General features: G+C 39.8%; 1 protein-coding gene and 1 long non-coding RNA gene across 3 annotated transcripts; both read left to right on the plus strand.

The window, feature by feature from the left end:
* Positions 1 to 1,569: 1,569 nt before the first annotated feature.
* Positions 1,570 to 7,290, plus strand: LOC133531153 (uncharacterized). Of its 2 annotated transcripts, none has more exons than XR_009801473.1 (3): positions 1,570 to 4,570; positions 4,775 to 5,803; positions 7,210 to 7,290. It is a non-coding gene; the product is annotated as an uncharacterized LOC133531153 (long non-coding RNA). The 2 variants fall into 2 exon arrangements; XR_009801472.1 differs by lacking the exon at positions 7,210 to 7,290 and having other exon boundaries at positions 1,570 to 4,093; positions 4,556 to 4,570; positions 4,775 to 6,065.
* Positions 7,291 to 7,297: 7 nt separating this feature from the next.
* On the plus strand, positions 7,298 to 22,600 carry LOC133530888 (uncharacterized). The gene is made up of 8 exons (XM_061868944.1): positions 7,298 to 7,401; positions 13,214 to 13,366; positions 13,536 to 13,728; positions 14,544 to 14,713; positions 15,024 to 15,282; positions 16,449 to 16,600; positions 18,106 to 18,268; positions 19,245 to 22,600. Exons 1-8 carry the CDS (start codon positions 7,298 to 7,300, stop codon positions 19,350 to 19,352), a joined length of 1,302 nt encoding a protein of 433 aa, XP_061724928.1. The 3' UTR covers positions 19,353 to 22,600.
* The last annotated feature ends 266 nt before the right edge of the window (positions 22,601 to 22,866 follow it).

Raw genomic sequence — 22,866 nt, forward strand, 5'->3', positions numbered from 1 at the left:
ATAAGGTTTTTTAATGAAAAAAGGCGTAGGTGGGTTAAACATTGTAAACATCACAGATTTCGGCTACAATTTCTGTATTATGTGAATTAACATATGATAATTATTTTTATTTGTGTAAATACGGTGTGTAAATGAAGTAAACATTTCCCATAAAGTGAACATTTATTAATTGTTGCGTGTTACGCGTAATATTGTTAAGCATTTTTGCTTGCTTAGTGCCGTCTGTCCCGAATAGGTATTGGTATTGGTATTCGCGGGCTTGGTTTCCGCAACTCGACGTCGTAATTCGCGCCTATTTTGCGTGGTGGGTTGTCGGCACTACTCTAGCCAACCCAACTCTACCAAGAAGCCTAGCAGACCCTTGATGTTGCCGACGACTTCTGGGAGAGACCCCGGAGAACCGAGGTATTGTGCCCGGTATTCCCGAATAGGTATTTAACAATTTGTTTTATGAATACCTATTCAAGTTGTTTCGGCGATGCGATAGTCTACGAACCATCTCCGTGGCTTATGATGTACATCATTGCACTGACAGGTGAGGACAAACAGGAATGGGAGCATAAAGTATACCAATGGAAGGGTACGCTAGAGAACGGCGGGCAGAAACTAAATGTTGCGAAAACCGAGTACACGGCGGCACGGACCCCGACCCCATAATAGTAGGAGACGAGTTTTTCGTCAAAACGAATAAATTCAAATACCTTGGTTCTGTGCTGGACGAATCTGGTGACATCGAGCACGACGTCCAAGCCCCAATAAGCGCTGCTTGGGTAAAATGGCGAGAAGTAACCGGTGTCTTCTGCGACCCCAGGATACCGGTGAAACTAAAGGGTCTTGTGTGCAAGAGCATCATCCGCCCAGTGCTGCTATATGGTAGCGAGACCTGGCCTGTCCTCGGAAGACATGTCCAGTAGCTCACGGAGATTAAAATGTTGCAATGCATGTTACACATGTGTGGCATTACGCGATTAGATCGCATTCGTAACGAATAACTTCCGTGCCATCATCGGAATTCGTGACATAAAGGAACAAATCGATATATGTTCTAAGTCGCCTCCGATGGTATTTACTTCGTTGGCTATGGCCATATACGCCGCAGACCGTTAGACTACGTAGGAAATAGATGCCTCGACCTCACTGTCCAAGGCCCTAGATCACGTGGCCGCGGTAGACCTAAGAAGCGCTGGCTGGACGTCGTGATAGTTAGGAAGAGAACAAGCTCACACTTGAGGATACCGAAGATTAGGCAAAGTGGAGAAGACTGAATAGGAAAGCGTACCATGGCGATAGGCCAGGCCGAGAAAATATAGGCGCTGCCCACCTTGGTTCCGTTTACTAGCTGATGATACCTGGGTGTAGAAAACTGCTTTCGGTAGTCTGCAACGCTTATGTAACACCCCTAGAGTTGCAGGCGCCCATAAGCAAGCTATCGTGACCGCTTACAGACGAAAGCACTTAGTACATTTCTGACTTCGATAAACGGTCCATATGACTGAAACTTACAATTCCCGTAAGGTCATTTATTCATTTTTGAGCTTTTTATACAGGATGTAACAAAAACAGTGAGGATCCGTTTAATCTGATTAGGAAAAAGTAAAAGAAAAACATTCTACAGGGCAGTTCGTCCAAGTTGGCCAACCCGCCATCCAAAGGCCAAAAATTATTCCCATGAAAAAAAAAATACTTATACTTTTTCCTAATCTTAGAACACGATACCAAATATAAACGCATCCCCACTATTTTTGTCACATCCCCTATAGGGAGCGTGCATGAACTGTAGGAGGCAGCACAGGAGCCGTCAGATTTTTGGCGCAAGGCGTAAATGTGATGTTTTTTGTTCCGATGTAGCCCACAAGATGGCAGAACCTACTATGCACAAGAAAACACGTGACGTGTACATGTGCATGTTTATGGTTCCGATTCAGGCCACAAGATGGCAGACCCTCCAACGCGCACGGTTCCTATACTAGCTCGTTGTTTAGTAATTATTCTGCTAGAATTCCACATCGTGTTGTGTCATCGTAAAATACTACACAAAACAGGTTGTGAATTCCACATCGTGTTTTGTCATCGTAAAATACTACACAAAACAGGTTGTTTACTATCCTGTGTTGTTGTGTTTCTGTTGAGATCGATAAATAAAGCCAAATTTCTGTTAAGGTTCTTGCGTCACATGAGTATGTCGGAAAGGAATACTCGTACAACACGAGTGTTTGTGAAAAAACGGCCATGCGTGTTTTTGGCAGACGAAAAGAGTTGAAGGTTTAACGGTTGCGGCTATTGCCATTTGAATATGGACTGTGATTGATGTTAATAAGCTTCAAATTCCTTTGGGTGGTAAGGTTCTCTCCCATGCATGGCTAATTTGAAATTTAAAGACGGTTTTGATTTGTTATTGATAACTTAATAATAATAATAATGATGATGACTCTCGCTGGGTGGCTGGATCAAGGGTCTGATGCAGAAGGCGGTAATCTTGGACACGGCGCGTATAGTGCGTCGGTTCCTCTCTCTGCGGCCCTGACCACCGGCAGCTTGGGCCCTGACCTGCTGCTGGCGGCACCCTAGGTTAGGTTATATGTATTTTGTATTATTTTTGTACAACTTTTTGTATTTTACTTTTATATCCATATTATAAAATCCTAACCTAAGATGAAAGAAAAATAAAGAGCACAATAATAATAAAATTCTTTATTGCACACTATTACATTTAAAAGAATGACAGATTTACATATACATATAGCAATGAGTCGAATTAAATTCTCCTACTATACGTAAACGCAGTAATAAATAGAGTTTTTTTGCAGGGCACGCAGATGTTCAGAAAGCGGTGGTACGTGCTGATAGCCGCCGGTCTATGTGCGCTCCACTTCTACTGTTCGTTGGACATCCTGCTGCCCCGCTTCGAGGGGCATCGGAGGTAAATACGAGGAAATAAAGACGTTCACATCCAAGCTACACCAGCATTACTGCTGCAGTGATGCGGCTGAATCCTCGGATCGCCATTGAAATAAAAAACCATTGCAATTTCAATCGGGACGAAGGTTTGGGGATCTCATCCACATGGAATCCAGTTATTAGTACCTATATGTAAGCGGAAACGAATATCGGCAGTCAAAAAATCGAATATCATTAGTGTTGTGTGTCGACAGAGTAACATTGCTAGTGCCCAAAACAATAAACAAACCAAATAAATAAACAAAATAAACACATTAACACACACACATTTTTGTTATTGATAAACAAGACCAAGTGCGGGTAGTTCAAAAACCTCGCGCGGCTAGATGTCGATAACTTTAGCTAGTCTTCTACGAGACTACGGGGAAAATATAGTCGTCGAAACCCTCCAACGCGCACGGTCTCTATTAGAAGGAAAATATGCAATATGAAAAGTGTTCTTAAATTGTGTGTTTGTGATTAAGCATTAACTTAGTGGATTGCTTTGGATAGTATTTTATTTTTTGTATTTCATTAAAGCATATTGTACCTCTCTGTATACGTGCAGCCTATGGAGGTCCTGTACGCGGACCCACGGGGCCCTCCGGATACAATATAACAACGCGCTCCGGGTGTTGATGCGGCTGCCTCGTTTCTGCAGCGCCTCAGGGATGTTCGCAGAAGCGTGTGTCGACTGCTTCATAGATAATACTAAGCGCAAACGATGCATATCCCTGGTGCGCCGGGTGCTGATGATTTGTCACCTATCAAGAAATGTTTCATAACAAGATCATAAAAAATTTAAGTTCGAATCGCCCTCCCGTTCCCATTTGCATTTTCTTTCCCATTCACATTCGCATTCCCATCCGCATTTGCATTCTCATTCTCTTTCCTATTCCCATTCCCACTCTTATTCTTAATTCCATTCCCAGATACCAGCTCTAGTCCTTGTCCAAGTCCAACCTAGTCACTACGCCAGTCCCAATCCTAGACGAGTCAAAGGAGTCCGAACTGGTGCGGTGAATGTTCACTTTTAGAATTTCTTTTTCAAGTATTTCTTTTTTTATAGATCTGATGTCTCAGGTGCCCCGTATGAACCACTTTTGAATTCAATGGAAGATGACGATGAACTATTGGATTTAGATATAAATAACAGGTAAGTAGTTAAGATTTGGTATTCATAAGTTTGTGTAAAAAATTTAATGTTTTATCGCTGACTGTACTTCTCTTTCAATAGGCTACTAATAGTTATCGAGACAATTTAAACAAGCCGCGTTATTTTGTCAGAGAGTTCCTAGTTTTATCTGGCAGTTAATTTACTTCTTAATTAGCTATCCACCTCAAATGCTTGCGTAAGATCATGAACATCAGATGGTCTGATGAAGTACGAAATACCGAAGTTCTACGACGAGCCAAGGTCGGTGGAATAGAGGCTTACCTGAAACGTCGACAGCTTCGGTGGTGCGGTCACGTATGGCGTATGGCGGAGGAGAGAGTGGCGAATCTATTATATTCTATGGATATGGACACTCCCTCACTTTGTTCTATCCAAGTTGATGCAGTTAGCTTGGACAGATACTAAGTATAATTTGCATAATTTATTATTTTTCTTTTTCAGAACTGCTATTATCGAGTAAGTATTACATTTATTTTATACAAGTATCAAGATTGAATAGGCTATTACTGAACCAGTGAGCTCCATCTGAGGGTCTGTCTTCACTTTCCATACGGTGTGACTATGGTCAGTCGCTGGTCAGTTTATAATTAAAATATTTTTTGGCAAATTCATTCGTTGTAAAACTTATTTTTGCAATAACTTTGTTTTGTTCTGTAATAGATTCTTAGAGAGGAAGTTACAGAATGTCCTAAAATCGGACAAAGGGACTGGCTGCAAGATCCCAAAACTGGACCCTTACTCCGACGACTTGGCGTGGTCTTACAAGAAACTGGAACCCCTGAAATGCAAGGGACAAGATTGGGTAAAGTGCTATGTGAGTATTAAATAGCTCAAGTCCATAAAATTTATCGGAGCGGTCAAGATGTTCGCAAATATCTGAACAAAGTATCTATTATCAAGATCTTAAAGTATATGTTCAGATATTTTATGCACTTTGGCCGCTGTGGTGTATCTAATGATGACTGTGCATGTTTTTTATTTGAAAATCTTAACAACCGAGATCGGTCTGGCCTAGTGGGTAGTGATCCTGCCTATGAAGTCGATGCTCCTTGGTTCGTTTACAGTATCCCTAAGCTCCGTTTCATCACTTCTTTTGCGCAGTGCTTCTCGGCATTTCTCTTTCCGCACGTTTATAACTTGTGACATTAGGCACTGTAACGTACTTAAAGAATCTGCTAGTCTTGGAATTATGAGGAATCAGAAGAAATTCTGAAACCTTCCCAAGTGTTTGCTAGAATTCACAGGATTACTTCTTCAATCCTATCCGAGTTCTTAAATTCGCACATTAGATTACACACATCACACACATTTCCTCCCTCCTCACATCAAGCTTATACACATATAAATTTACACTCCTCTTTCCTTTATCTAAATATGCTTATGTTTAATATACCTTGACCCCCCGCGATACAGGCCATACCAGTGCGGGGTTCACTGCAAAGTGGCTTTGTTAAAATACCTTTTATGTTAAATAAAGATTTAATTTTAATTTTAGCATTCAAAATGTCACGTCGTAGACTCAATACTCGATACACATACAAACATCCAGTGTAAGTACAGAAACATTATCTACAAAGGCGATTTCTGCTACAACGTCAGGAAACTTACTGTGGTCAAAGATGGTGACGTATTCCAACTGTCAGCTAGTGATCACGTCAACGTTTCCTGTACAGGAACTCTGTCAAGTATGTAAGTGGCGATTTATGGCTTTAGTTCAACAATTGACGGTAGATGGCGGTGTTCTGATAACGAAGTTTTCTACATCGCGCTATAGAAGTGTTGATGTAGAATGTATGTTCTTTCATGGTAGGTTTATGGTTAAACGGTATGACTCTGTTGGAAAACGAAATGTACAGTAAGCTGCAGAGCTAAGTAAAGATTTCGTAAGCAAGGTCACTATCGGTACCCCTTAATATACCCATTTGATACCACCATGAAACCAATTCCCGTCGGCAGGGGGGTTCATACCCTCATTTCAGGAATATATAAGTCTTCCAAGGCTTTTTTTAAACATCTTGACAGACGAGATTACAATTCCAAAATATGGCGGATGTTGCTTACATAATCTTGTATAAAATAATCTATAATCAATATTTATTTATAAATTGTACGTATTATATACTTATATGTGTGTGTTGTTGCTTAAGTATGTTAATCTAAGATTTAACATTTTGTGCTTTTAGGGTTCCGTAGCCAAATGGCATAAAACGGAACCCTTATAGTTTCGCCATGTCCGTCTGTCTGTCTGTCTGTCTGTCTGTCTGTCTGTCTGTCTGTCTGTCTGTCTGTCTGTCTGTCTGTCTGTCTGTCTGTCTGTCTGTCCGAGGCTTTGCTCCGTGGTCGTTAGTGCTAGAAAGCTGAAATTTGGCATGGATATATAAATCAATAAAGCCGACAAAGTCGTACAATAAAATCTAAAAATGTAATTTTTTTTAGGGTATCTCCCCTACACGTAAAGTGGGGGTGAATTTTTTTTTTCGCTTCAACCCTAGAGTGTGGGGTATCGTTGGAAAGGTCTTTCAAAACTAATAGGGGTTTTCAAGAAACATTTTTTGATAAAGTGAATATATTTGGAGATAATCGCTCCGAAAGAAAAAAAAATGTGTCCCCCCCCCTCTAACTTTTGAACCATAGGTCCAAAAAATATGAAAAAAATTGTGGAAGTAGAGCTTAAGAAAGACATTAAATGAAAACTATAGCGGACATGATCAGTTAAGCTGTTTTCGAGTTATCGCAAAAAGTTTTCCCTTCATAGTAAAAAGACTTACTTTAATTAGGTACTGATTATGCAAATTTGCCTATTTGTTTAACTCGGGTGAAAGGTACTATTTACTACACTTTAAGCTCCAGTTTAGCTTATTGTGACGGAAGAGTAACTACGGAACCCTACACTGAGCGTGGCCCGACATGCTCTTGGCCGGTTATTATTGTTAGTAGTTCCTAGTAGTAACTAATAAGTATCCAGTAGCACGGGCCACAATCTCTCTGATTTGCCTTAAGGTTGACTGGTAGAGAATGCCTTTGGCATTAAGTTCGCTTTTTGTACGATATGCTTTCTTTTGTGCAGTAAAGCTCTATAAAGCTTTATGTTCCAGGGGAAAGACTGAAAAATGGTCAGGCAACACGCTCGGTTTCCGCCCTCTCTCCCCTCCCGCCAAACCTTTGGACGATCAGATCAACGTGATGATCCTCGCGTTGGACTCCGCGCCTCGGAGCGGCTTCATCAGACTCATGCCGGAGAGCTGGAAGGTCATTAACGAGGAGTTGAAGGCTACGGTCATGGAAGGGTAACGATACAACAATACTGTTAATGTATTCTGTTGTATTAGTTTATAAGACTATTAGCATACTTAATGGTCCTGACACGATTTACTTCATAAAATCTCATTTTGACTCTTGGGAGAAACTTTACACCTCCAAATCTTATTAGTACTCTTACTCTGACATTGGGGACCTTTAACATCTCAAAATTTAATAAGTATATTGTTAACCATAGAGACTAAATATCTCTGCTATATTGTAGTAATTATTGTTGTTTTTATTATAATGTACTTTATTTACGGCTGTTGTTGTCCTAAATATCAATAAAAAAATAAAAAAATAAATAAATAAATAAATAAATAAAAATGTAATATGTGGAACCAGGGATTAGGCTATTGTAATTATTCTTAATGTTGCTATGATTTTTTTTAAGTCACTGTATAATGTAATTGTAAATTGTTTATTGACTTGTAAAAGAGCTCTTAAGAGTCCTTATTCCTACAGACGAGCGTATTTTGTAAAATGCTTCCTTTTTCATTAAAGATTACGACGTAACTATTAGTATTTATTCAAAAACTGGTAACGTACTTAAATAATCGTTTCCTAAACTAGCGGCTCCAACAGTTCAAATTTTCATTTTCTCTTTTAAACCTCTTTTTTAATGAGGTTTTTTGGGAGTCTTTTCCAAATTTTGCAGTGAGATGTGGCGTTTCGGTTCTCAATTTTGCTATAAACAAGAATCATTTGGTACATGAATGACTACAATTTGATTCAACATATCTCGTACGAGGGGCTGGAATGATTAACAATCGAAGATTCATTTGAAAAAACTGATAAAATACCTTCCGAGTTTTCTTCATTTTTTTGGCGAAAACAGGGTTTTATTATATTTTATTTCCGCAAATTGTACGCATATTTTGCTTTAAAAATAATATTATAGCAAACTGTAACTTTATGTTAACCTATAAAAAAAAAATCGTAACTATGGGACCTACATTGCCGTAAATTTATATTTTTTTAAAACACGTATAAATCACGCAGCAGCGACGCCCCGCTCTCAGTCCGCGCGGAGCGCGCTTAGAGGACGGACCTGTGCTCGATTGTCAGGCATTCGTTGCGATCGTAATCAGCTACGGAGTTCCGAGAAGTGCTATATACTGCGATTAGAAAATCTTAATAAAAGTTCATTTTTCACAGTATGCCTAACAGACTCGCTTATTGATGGATTTTCAGTGTTACTTTTTTTTTAATACTAAGTCGGTGGCAAACAAGCATACGGCCCGCATATGTACGCCTGCAACTCCAGAGGAGTTACATGCGCGTTGCCGACCCTAACCCCCTCCCGCCCCTCGTTGAGCTCTGGCAACCTTACTCACCGGCAGGAACACAACACTATGAGTAAGGTCTAGTGTTATTTGGCTGCGATTTTCTGAAAAACGCATTTTCACTTGAAATTACGTTAGGGTTTGCATTATTATTTTTGACCCGGATGAAGTTCTCATGATGGAGTCAGGAGTTGGTCACCAGAACTCCTAATCTACTAATTATAATCCCATCGTGTTTGGGCTCAAGAGATTTGCCCTGACGAACACCATCGATCTAGATGAGGTCCAGGGTCTCATGATGGAGTCAGGAGTTGGTCACTAGAACTCCTAATCTACTCATTATAATTCCATCGTGTTTGGGCTCAACAGAGTTGCCCTGATGAGCACCTTCAATCTAGATGAGGTCCAGGGTCTCATGATGGAGTCAGGAGCTGGTCACCAGAACTCCTAATCTACTCATCATAACTCCATCGTGTTTGGGTTCAATAGAGTTGCCCTGACGAGCACCATCAATCTAGATGAGGTCCAGGGTCTCATGATGGAGTCAGGAGCTGGTCACCAGAACTCCTAATCTACTCATCATAACTCCATCGTGTTTGGGCTCAATAGATTTGCCCTGATGAACACCATCGATCTAGATGAGGCCCAGGGTCTCATGATGGAGTCAGGAGTTGGTCACCAGAACTCCTAAACTACTCATCATAACCTCATCGTGTTCGGGCTCAATAGATTTGCCCTGACGAGCATCATCAATCTAGATAAAGTCCAGGGTCTCATGATGGAGTCAGGAGTTGGTCACTAGAACTCCTAATCTACTCATTATAATTCCAACGTGTTTGGGCTCAAAAGATTTGCCCTGATGAGCACCATCGATCTAGATGAGGTCCAGGGTCTCATGATGGAGTCAGGAGTTGGTCACCAGAACTCCTACTCTACTCATCATAACTCCATCGTGTTTGGGCTCAATAGAGTTGCCCTGACGAGCACCTTCAATCTAGATGAGGTCCAGGGTCTCATGATGGAGTCAGGAGCTGGTCACCAGAACTCCTAATCTACTCATCATAACTCCATCGTGTTTGGGTTCAATAGAGTTGCCCTGACGAGCACCATCAATCTAGATGAGGTCCAGGGTCTCATGATGGAGTCAGGAGCTGGTCACCAGAACTCCTAATCTACTCATCATAACTCCATCGTGTTTGGGCTCAATAGATTTGCCCTGATGAACACCATCGATCTAGATGAGGCCCAGGGTCTCATGATGGAGTCAGGAGTTGGTCACCAGAACTCCTAATCTACTCATCATAACTCCATCGTGTTTGGGCTCAATAGATTTGCCCTGATGAACACCATCGATCTAGATGAGGTCCAGGGTCTCATGATGGAGTCAGGAGTTGGTCACCAGAACTCCTAAACTACTCATCATAACCTCATCGTGTTTGGGCTCAATAGATTTGCCCTGACGAGCATCATCAATCTAGATAAAGTCCAGGGTCTCATGATGGAGTCAGGAGTTGGTCACTAGAACTCCTAATCTACTCATTATAATTCCAACGTGTTTGGGCTCAAAAGATTTGCCCTGACGAGCACCATCGATCTAGATGAGGTCCAGGGTCTCACGATGGAGTCAGGAGTTGGTCACCAGAACTCCTAATCTACTCATCATAACTCCATCGTGTATGGGCTCAATAGAGTTGCCCTGACGAGCACCATCAATCTAGATCAGGTCCAGGGTCTCATGATGGACTCAGGAGTTGATCACCAGAACTCCTAGTCTATTCATCATAACTCCATCGTGTTTGGGCTCAAAAGATTTGCCCTGACGAGTACCATCGATCTAGATTAAGTCGAGGGTCTCATGATGGACTCAGTAGTTGGTCACCAGAACTCCTAATCTATTCATCATAATGGTAATTTGATGGTGCTTGTCGGAGTAAATCTATTGAGCCCAAACACGATGGAGTTATGATAAATAGATTACGAGTTCTGGTGACCAACTCCTGACTCCATCATGAGACCCTGGACTTCATCTAGATCGATGGTACTCGTCAGGGCAAATCTTTTGAGCCCAAACTCGATGGAATTATAATGAGTAGATTAGGAGTTCTAGTGACCAACTCCTGACTCCATCATGAGACCCTGAACATCATCTAGATTGATGGTGCTCGTGAGGGCAAATCTATTGAGCCCAAACACGATGGAGTTATGATGAGTAGATTAGGAATTATGGTGACCAACTCCTGACTCCATCATGAGACCCTGGACTTCATCTAGATCGATGGTACTCGTCAGGGCAAATCTTTTGAGCCCAAACACGATGGAATTATAATGAGTAGATTAGGAGTTCTAGTGACCAACTCCTGACTTCATCATGAGACCCTGGACTTCATTTAGATCGATGGTACTCGTCAGGGCAAATCTATTGAGCCCAAACACGATGGAGTTATGATGAGTAGATTAGGAATTATGGTGACCAACTCCTGTCTCCATCATGAGACCCTGGACTTCATCTAGATCGATGGTACTCGTCAGGGCAAATCTTTTGAGCCCAAACACGATGGAATTATAATGAGTAGATTAGGAGTTCTGGTGACCAACTCCTGACTCCATCATGAGACCCTGGACTTCATCTAGATCGATGGTACTCGTCAGGGCAAATCTTTTGAGCCCAAACACGATGGAATTATAATGAGTAGATTAGGAGTTCTAGTGACCAACTCCTGACTCCATCATGAGACCCTGAACATCATCTAGATTGATGGTGCTCGTGAGGGCAAATCTATTGAGCCCAAACACGATGGAGTTATGATGAGTAGATTAGGAATTATGGTGACCAACTCCTGACTCCATCATGAGACCCTGGACTTCATCTAGATCGATGGTACTCGTCAGGGCAAATCTTTTGAGCCCAAACACGATGGAATTATAATGAGTAGATTAGGAGTTCTGGTGACCAACTCCTGACTCCATCATGAGACCCTGGACTTCATTTAGATCGATGGTACTCGTCAGGGCAAATCTATTGAGCTCGAATACGATGGAATTATAATGAGTAGATTAGGAGTTCTAGTGACCTACTCCTGACTCCATCATGAGACCCTGGACTTCATCTAGATTGATGGTGCTCATCAGGGTAAATCTATTGAGCCCAAACTCGATGGAGTTATGATGAGTAGATTAGGAGTTCTGGGGAGTTCTGGTGACCAACTCCTGACTCCGTCATGAGACCCTGGACCTCATCTAGATCGATGGTGTTCGTCAGGGCAAATCTTTTGCGCCCAAGCACGATGGAATTATAATGAGTAGATTAGGAGTTCTGGTGACCAACTCCTGACTCCATCATAAGAACCTGGATGGACTTCATTCGGGTCAAAAATAATAATACAAACCCTAACGTGATTTCAAATAACACTGAAACTCTATAGCACTAATGTGCGCAAACGATTGGCATCTTGACTACGCAGCATGGGTGCGTAGCCACCATGCCAATCGATACGACAACGAAACACTATCTGTCTCTCTCTCGTACTAATATGCACAAACGATTGGCATCTTGGCTGGGCAGCATGGGTGCGTAGCCAACATGCCAAACGTTTACGATACGACAAGGAAACACTATCTGTCTCTCTATCGCACTAATATGCGCAATCGATTGGCTTCTTGGCTAGGTATCATGGGTGCGTAGCCAACATGCCAATCGTTTACGATACGACAACTAAACACTACTCTCTCTCTATCGCACTAATATACGCAAACGATTGGTATTTTGGCTAGGCACTAAGCAAGTGTGTGGCCAACATGCCAATCGTTTACGATACGACAACGAAACACTATCTGTCTCTCTATCGCACTAATATACTTTATTTATACCTGCAGTCATTTAGTAACTTCTTCATTTTCCATTGGTGTGAAAGAGACAGAATAAAGAGCAAGGGTTATAGTACACTCTGTAGTCTGTACACTTAGTAGTAGTGTACATAAAAAAAAAAACTACTGTGCATATACAATAAAATAAAGAGTGCCCATATGATATCATATGACACTAAAATTAATGTTGCTTGAAATTATATTGAAAACTATCAAGATTATTCTAGTCTGCATTGAAACGCGCGTCGCGTTGCCGGCGCTCGCGTACCGAGCGCCAACGCCATCTATCGAGCGTTATTTCGTGAAATCGGAGAACGCTCCAAGGATTAAGGGCTCTTAAGGCCTACTTATTTTATACATTTTTTTAATTATGCTTGTTTAAATTTTGCAGCAGTAAAAGCCACGATAGATTGCCAGGTGTTGAATAAAACATGGTTAGACCTGGGTTAGACGCGTTTCAAGATTAGGTTTTCATTAGCTGCACACTTCAATTAAGTACATCTTCATACCTAAGAAGTTGCCCCTCTCGCCTTGCTTTCTTGTACATTGGTGGAATGGTTCATTAAATGGATTTTTGACTAGGTCTGACATACGCATCGGTGACCTACCACGAGAGAATACACTAACTAAACTTTTTTTAACTTTTAAGGTACAATATATTAGGCGACGGTACACCTGCCTGTCTGTTTCCGTTGCTTACTGGAAAGACAGAACTAGAACTACCGGATGTGCGGAGACATAAAGATAACAATAGGACGTTCGATGACTTCCCTTTCATATTCAAGCATTTAAAGGAAGAAGGGTGAGTTATTTATAGTGTAAATGCCTTGAACTGTTATTATTAGGTATACATCTGTACAGAGAACCAGAATTTTGCGCTATGAGTTGTTGCTGCCCGACGACAGACTATAGAAGCGGAGCGTGAATCTTGCAACCAACACGAGTAATTGGAATATTACCATTATTTTCAGGTATGCCACAGCATTTATCGAGGACATGCCCTTCTACAGCACATTCACATACCGTTTCAACGGCTTCATGAAACAACCAACCGATCATTATTATCGCGCGTTCCGAAACGCGAATATGCGTCTATTTAAAGATTGGAACTTTTGCTACGGAGATACACCGCAGTTTAGGATGATAATGAATTTGACGGAGCAGGTTAATTTCATCCAAACTATATTATAAATAATTTGAATCTAAATGGCGAGCAGTAGATACTTGCTCGCCTTTGAATCCTTACACAAGTATAGACGTATGTATGTCGCTGATTGCATGTATAATTTGGTGGAACCATCGTGGTGAAAGTATTTGCCGCTCGATAAATGAATACCGAACGTTGCCCGCAAATTTAAACTAGGCGTATAGGGTTTAGTGCTATAAAATGGTTGTGAAAGATTTTTTGAGTTTTTCATTTTTGATTTGTTTTCGAGCGGCAATGTATTACTTGTGACAGTTGTGATGTCGCGTCATTACTCATTAACTGCGACGTTTTGAGTTAGAGTCTGTGCAAAAAGAAAAGAGTCGTTGCATTCCACGACTCTTCTCTTTTCGAACAGACTATAAAACAAAGTAGTGATACATTGCTTGCTGAATTATTTTTTTATGGAAAAATTAAAGGCGTCTGTTTTTTTTATAAAACCTATACTATGAAACTAACTACCCTTTGGTTATGCGGTTGTATATCAAAAATAAACGCTGTATGTGTAACACTATCATGTTGTTCCTCATGTTGTCATACTATATCATGTTGTACTAAATTATTAGTTCTAATCATCTTTTCTTTAATATTTAGGAGGGATTTAAATCTTCTCGGGTCAGAGGTGTAGAGTTAGAGCCGGCATAGCTTTATTTGTCATTCATAGGTGCATTGTAATATGCCTACTTGGAAAATACTATCTTTAATTTTATCGCTCGCAGACGTTCCTGCTTAATTAAAATTTGTTTAAAACACCTGTTCAATTGTTCATCCTCAGTTTCTGGAGCTGAAAGGGAGGCGATTCATCTTCACATTTATCGCCGACATTTCTCACGAAGATTTAAACTACATACAGTACGCTGACGGGGACTTAGCGGCTTTTTTAAGGCGTATGAGCAAACGGACCGAGGATACCCTTATTATAGTCATGGGAGACCATGGGCCCAGGTATGGAATCAGAAAACGCGTTTTCACTGTGTAAAACAATTTTCACGGTATACCGCCCGAGTCGAAAGATAATTATGTGGGAATTAGTCAAAACAAATTTTATCTATATTTGCGAAAACTAGTTTTGACTGTAAAATCCCAGTTTTCACCGAGGACTTACGGAAATCTAGTTTTAACTAGTGAAAACACATTAACCAAGGCAATACGATACGAAAATCTATTTTTACTAGGTATAAGGTTTAACGCGTTTTCACTAAAAACTGGTTCTTAATACAAGTTGCAACGTTTTCTAAGACAAAACTTCCCACAGATACGCAGCAGTCCGTAAGAAGCATTCCCTCCGCGGCAAACTGGACGAGCGCCTCCCCCTACTCGCTATCCGCCTGCCAGACCGCCTCACGCGCGCACGCCCTGACGCGTTAAGCGCGCTTCAAGCTAACTCGCGTGTATTGACCACTGCGCATGATTTACACGCGACTATATTGGATGCGTTGCGTTTGAAGAAGCACTGGAACCCGTATAAAGTGGAGGGAGCAGATTTGAAGAGGGGATTGACTTGGCTGGAGCCGGTAAATTTCATTAGCTAATAAGTTTTCTGACAAAAATTTCATTTGATAGAAGCTTTTATCGCTGACTGAACTTTTCGTTCAACAGTCAACTCGTAAACGACTATTACCTAATAAGGGTAGTCAATCCTCTTCTCCTTACACTTGTCGCAGGCACAGTTTTGATATCAGGTTCATGTGGAGAAGACCGACACATAAAATTTCTGGCTGGAAAAACCGTCATAGGGCAAGCTCGTATTTATAGGTATATATACTTCGCTCAGACATATCCTCTTAAGGCCCAGCCATAGAAATGAAAAATCCAAAATATGCCACTGGCATTTGAACCTATAGTGCACGGAATACAGTTGATTTTATTTTGTTTGAAAATTGCACGAAACAAAACAAATGCAACTCTGTCCTAATTGAATATGATTTAAATTTAATCGAACTGAGAGGAACCTATAGGTAGGACCTTCACTTGGGCCTTACAAGGATAGGCAGAAGAGAAAAACCTTGCTCCTTCTTCTCTTTCCTCTTTCTGCTCTGCTTCTGCTTCTGTAAGTGGAGTATGTGTACAAACGCAAGACAGAAGCGACGAAAGAGCATGTTGATGTCTTTTGTGATAGACAGTCTTCAACCACATTTACCTTATCGTCGCACATCAAATATAAATACTCGTAATAATTTGGTGAAGTAATACTTGATGAAGATCAAAACATACTCGTATGTAATTTGATTCGTGAAGTAATCTTTGGGTTAAATTGATTACGACTATCTTGATACACGGTTTTTTTTTTTAAACTAGGACCATATATGTCTCAACTGCATACAGGTACAATAATGTACAGATGAAATGGGGGAGGGGAGAGATAACCGAACGAGTAGCAGAGAAAGCGTTATTATCGTTTGTCCTTGTCAGAGTGTCATATTTTTTTTAAATTCCCTACCATGAATTTAGTACGGTTTATGGGTGGATATCAAATAAACCGACCAAATTACGCAGGTTATGTTTGGTATGTTGTCAGGAATCTTAAAACGCGTTTTTAATTATGTCGCATTGCGTATGTTTTGTCCCTCGCGGGCGCACGCGAACGGCACGTTTAAATTGAATACTAGGTATATGCTCATCTTACATATCTTGATTCAAGGTATAATATCTTGGACTAAGATAGTTTCTCTTGTTTCAGATCCCCAACACCCGCTCTTGCAGCGAAGCCGGCATCGAGACGCACTGGTGCACCTGTCTGGTGTGGCAGAATGTGTCCGTCTCTGACCCTATGTACAACAGGACTGCTAATGCGCTGATAGAGTACATCAACAAGTTTACAAAGGATGCTGGGTAAGTTTGTATTGTACAATCGCTATTCGGGTATATCGAAGTAACCAAGGTGGTCAAAAATAATTTGCATATCAACGTCCTAAAAATAAAGGCGTGACTGTAATATCAAGGGAATTAGGCACAAAATTGTCTGCTGGAGAAAGTCGTCTCTAATTCCTGCCATAAATTACCAAGATTCAATTTAAGCTGAAACGCCTACCTTATGAAGGTTTAAAGGTTTGAGGTATTTAAAAACACATTTTTTTTTTTGTATTGCCAATGGAGGAATTTTGAATTGCAAATTTGATGGAGAATGCGGCGGGTGTGGATAGGGCGAGGCTCAACAAAGTGTTGAGGCCAGAGTCTTGGGCTTGGCTTCAGGCGCTTCCTTCTCCGCATTTAGTTACCCTCCTTGATAATGACTCGATGCGGGTGGCCGTGGCTCTTGGTATGTGAACCTCATGTGTGCATCTGCGGGTCTATGGTGGAGAGGGACGGCCATCACGCCTTAAGTTGTTGTCGGTGTGCAGAAAGGTACCCACGCCACCACGCCTTAAATGATATCACCCGGAGGGCGTTGATCTCGGCGAATGTACCGTACCTTATATGTTGGAGCCACCGGGTCTTAGTAGGTCTGATGGGAAGAGGCCAGGCGGGTTCACCTTGGTCCCGTGGGAGAGGGGCAGATGGAGGAGAGATGTCTGTTGTGGGACGCTACGTGCTTCAACACTTTTCCTGCTTCTCATATTAGCCGAACCGTGAGTTCGGCGGGGGCAGCAGCTGAGCTGGCGTCGGTTCGAAAGCGAGCGAATACGCGACGCTGGCGAACTACATATTTGTCCCTCTTGCCGTAGAAACCACTGGCTGTTAGTGAGATGAGGCCAAGACATTTATTGGGGAAGTGGGCAGACGCATGCGGGAGTGTGATCATGACCCTCGCTCCGGGTCATTTTTGATGCAGAGGTCGTCCATCGCCGTTCAACGTGGCAACGCGGCGAGCGTGATGGGCTCTTTTGCGTCTGGAGGGGCGCAGGGCGAGTTGTGCGGATAGTTTTTGTGTGTTGGTTAGATTTGGGATTTAGTTCAGTTTAGGATAAGATTTTTGTGTTTGTATAACTTTTTTATCTACAATAATTAAAATGATTATTTTTTTGTTAAATAATTATATTTTTAAGTTTTAATGACACATAATTGTAAATATGATATATAAAATAAACTATTATTGCAATAAAAAAAGGAAAACCTATAATGTCATTGTGTCAATAACATACTAAAAAATCTTGGAAAATGGAAAATATTTAGAAGTTGAATAGACTTTTCTCATTTCATATAGACGAGTACGAGCTATATACATTCCGCTTAACGTACCAATTTTTATTATAATTAACGGACTTTGGTTTACTGGCTTGATGTTTGATTACTTTTAGAATACAAAATAACCTTATACTTTTACACTATCCGGATTTTCCGGCTTCAAATAAAGTTGGAAATCTCTTAAAAAATCTTAATCCTGTTTTTGTCGCCAGATCTAAATGCATCTCTCGCACTCTAGCGTCTACAAGTTGGGTGCTCCAACAGCGAGTCAACAACAGACTTCTCGATTTCAATGACGCTTTAGATTACGACGCGTACTTGGGATGGTTCGACGACACCGAAACACAAGTCACTATGGAGAACTTCCAGATTGGAGTTAGTTTCATCATGAGCGAAAGAAATAAAAAAAACGAACCCGCCATTCATAAAACTTTACAAGCCTCACTTAGTTAATAATGTTAAATCCTTTTCTTGGCAATGAAATATACACCGTGTTTTTATTGAATTCCGTTAACTTCGGGGCACGAGTAAGTACGTTTAAGTAAACTAAATGGCATAGGTATTTTTTTGTTTTTTTTTTTATTATTAAATGTTGCTTGTAGCGTTGTTGTAACACGGACATTTCATTAATTCAACCGAACAATTGAAAGCTGTGTCATATCAATGTCATTTCGAAGACAGATCGTCCGAGATAGTACTTACGTTTAGTAGCAAATGTATTAACTCGTAAACACTAATCAATGTGTAAACGGGCCCTAAAGCAAGTAAGTAAAGTGATTTTCACTGAAATGGAGTGAATTAGAATGCCGGTGTCTTTGAGAAAGTTACTTATTTTAAGCTCAAGAATGCACCCTTGAAATTAACGAAAAAAAAAACACGGTGTATAAAATAGCTAAAACTACTAAGTCGATTAATTTAAGAATGCTGAAGGTACACTACTCACCGATTATAAGGACATCCGTAAAAGATGTTACGAATACTACTAAGAACTCTTTAACGAGGAATTTCCAAGACAACCCGAAAATGAATCAAGCTAGACTATAGGGACCGTGCGCGTTGGAGGGTCTGCCATCTTGTGGCCTGAATCGGAACCATAAACATGTATATTTACACGTCACGTGTTTTCTTGTGCATAGTAGGTTCTGCCATCTTGTGGGCTACATCGGAAGAATAAACGCATATACGCCTCGCGCCAAACATCTGACGGCTCCTGTGTTGCCTCCTACAGTTCATGCACGCTCCCTGTAGACAATTTAATAAGGTCTCAAAATTTTCTAAAATATTGACTGTCTTATAGAGGTAAGTAATACAAATAAAATTACCAAGACTAAAACCAGTACTGCGGTTACAGATAGAGTCAAATCCAGGAGGCGCGGTGTACGAAGCATCCCTGACCTACTACGTAAAAGAGGACAAATTCGTAGTACAGTCCAGGGATATCTCAAGGGTGAACGCGTGAGTAGAAATCATTTCTCAAAAAGATCGGGTCATCCACGATGATGCGAAGACTTGTCAAATCGAACATTTAATTTTTTGACATAACTGTATAATTTATTTCTGCATATTTGCCATTGTTTTTGTTTTTTGTATACTTCTGTACTCTGGTCTCGGAGGGGAACGCTCAAAATCAAACACCTCTTTTAATTATAAACGGAAGTATGTTTATTTCGGCTGAACTATCAACCACACAAATCGTCTCAGGAACACAAAACAAAATTAATATCTTATAAAATTCACGATAGACAACCGTTCGCTAGTTTAGAAATAAAAAGCTACATCTACCGGGAAATTGAGTAAACATATCTACTTAGGCGTTTTATACATTTCTTATTAATCTTTTTTATAACTTTTCTATAAATTCTGGCTTGACGATCCTTTTCAGGAGAAAATTTCCATTTTATAATTATTGCCATGAGCTATCTGGATTATGATTTTATATTTAGTCATTGTTAGAATTTATTTTTGACGATCACAATATAGATTCATATAATTTGGCTTTAATGTAATTTGTAATGCAATCGTATGTTGTGTAATAAATAAATCCGTATCTGAATCGAATAACATGACATGACATTATAAATTATAACTTATTAACGTATTTTGTTTCAGTTACCGGGGCGAATCAGACTGCATTATTGACTCTCATCCACATCTCGCCCCGTTCTGCTACTGCAAAAACTGACGAAAAGACTGAAGCAAGACTCGGAACCGGTATTGAAATACCTGTTCATATCGATCCATAACTGATTACTGATTAGCAATTAAGATCGTTGACATATAATATATTTTCATTATATTTTTCATTTAAATTATTTTACAGATAAAGTTATTTATAACTTAGTGTTTTTGTAAATATGTTTGTTTTTTTAATTCTTTTTGACATTTCGACAATACCTAGGTTGTCCCTAGCTATGTATACATTGACATTTTCTTTTTTGTCGTGACATTTCTTTATTTATTAATTTTATATTTTTTGTTTTAATGTTAAGTTGACGATCTTTTAGTGAAAGCCTTTGTTTTATCCTTTTGTGTAAAATACTGTGTCTTTTTCTTTAAGAAATAAATAAATCCAATCTAATCTGATGATGGAGTGCGAGAGAGTATTACGGCCCGATTCGAAGAATGATTAAGACACGTTTAAGATCTTGGAAAGATCTTTGAAAGATCGATAACTAAACGACATGTCACAATTGAGGTTTATTTCAATTCCGCTGTGATCCCAGTAAAGTGACATTGGTTGCCCGAATCGAGCTGCTTCTGTCAATTATACGACATACAAACGATATCTAAAAGAGAACTTATCGTTATCGTATCGTCATTCTTCGAATAGGGCCGTCAGAAAGAGATGCCGGAAAGTGCTATATCATAATTGTGTCTTACAATTATTAAATATGTTCTGATTTTTGCCACTTTGGCAATAGCTTTAAAGCACAAATTGTTATTTAAAATTATAAAAATAAATAAATAACCGTTATGTTATTTCGTTCATTCAAAAATCGGTTAATTCATTGAACGCTCTACCGACATACCGGTTATACCTATTTATAATTTTCTTCTAAATTTCATTGTTATCAATTTTAAATTTAAAATGCATTGATGCACAAAAATCATTATTACCAAGGTCTGAACTAAATGATTTTTATTTTATTTTTATTATGCGGACTTGTACTAATGTAAAAAAAAAACCGAGTTTGGATTACATAATTGGGCATTTTTTATTGAAAGTTAGAACTTTTACTTTAAAGGTAGACCTTTTACTTGCATTTTATAGTTTGGAAGTTTTATATGATACCCACTCAGAATCACCAGCCTAAGATGAGAAAAACTATTCCCAAAATAAATAAATCTATTGGTCCGTTTGTTACGATCATAGAGAGTATTGAAAAAGTAACCAATTGGACAAAATAAATTAAGGACATTTTTTATCTGGGATCATACAACAAATATAACAACATAATACATTACAACAAAATAAATTAGTCAAACGATTAGTAAAAACGAGTCGTTGTTCAAATTTAGACTCAAAAAAATTGAGTTCCTACTAACGGCCCGATTCGACGACACGTTTAAGATCTTGGAAAGATCTATAACCAAACGACATGTCAAAATTTACGTTTATGTCGATTCCGCTGTGATCCCAATAAGATCTAGGTATCTACGATATTTCTAACGTCCAAGTGACATTGGTTGCCCGAATCGAGCTGCTTCTGTCAATTAAACGCCATAGAAACGATATCTAAATGAGAACTTATCTAACCCAGTAGAGCTAAGATGTTCGGTTCTTTATCATTTGTCACCATGCCTGTCACGTTCTAACAAGTGTACAAGCGCGAAAGTGACGGGCATAGTGTCAAGTGATAAAATTGGAACCAAGCTGCCACCGTAGTAAGTCTAAGATGGTCGGCTCTTTATCATTTGTCACCATGCCTGTCACGTTCTAACAAGTGTACAAGCGCGAAAGTGACGGGCATAGTGTCAAGTGATAAAATTGGAACCAAGCTGCCACCGTAGTAAGTCTAAGATGGTCGGCTCTTTATCATTTGTCACCATGCCTGTCACGTTCTAACAAGTATGTAAGTGCGAAGGTGACGGGCATAGTGACAGGTGATAAAAATGGAACCATGCTGCCACCCCAGAACATATCGTTATCGTATCTCATTCTTAGAATCGGGCCCCAACACTGTTACAAATACCCAGGGATCGGAACCGGTTTTTTGCAAAAACATCGAAATAACCATATATTTCGGTTTATTTTATACTCAAAATGTAGGACTCAGTTGTGTTTTTAGATAACGACTTCGTATTATTAGATTGCCCGATTAGGAATGAAATAGTTAACAAAGAACGAAAATACCGTTTTCGTTTCCATACAAAAAATACCGGTTTCCGATCCCTGCAAATACCTACCGACTTAGGTATTAATCTCATGTGTAATTTAGGGGCAGTAATGGGCACCGAAATATAGACGAGATACAAATGAAGTAATTACAACACGCAGCACGTTGGCTATACATCACATTATCTCGTGAATGTAGCGTATACAGGTGACATGTCCAAATGACTCGGGTTGGAAAAATATACTCTGACATTGGGGACCTTTTACATCTCCAGATTTAATGTGTTTTTAACCATAGAGACTATACATCTCTATTGTATTGTAGTAATTATTTATTTTAAGATTATTATAATGTAATGTTTACCCAGGTATTGGCTGTTGTCGATGATCGTAATTTATGTACGCTTCTAACTCACAAGGGTATCACATGCACGTGGTCTATACTAAGAAGAGCTTGTTGTGTGCTTTCACTACACTGACGTGAAGAAAATATATTAAATAATTATCATTTAAATTCATCACTAAGAATCGATTCTACCAGTCAACATGAGACAACTCAAAATTTTCATCAGATTACTTTACAACTATTGTGGACAATATGCAAAATCCTCATAATTTTTTGAAAGATAAAGAGAGC

The sequence above is a fragment of the Cydia pomonella genome, chromosome 24, assembly GCF_033807575.1.
Source record: "Cydia pomonella isolate Wapato2018A chromosome 24, ilCydPomo1, whole genome shotgun sequence".
NCBI lineage: Eukaryota > Metazoa > Arthropoda > Insecta > Lepidoptera > Tortricidae > Cydia > Cydia pomonella.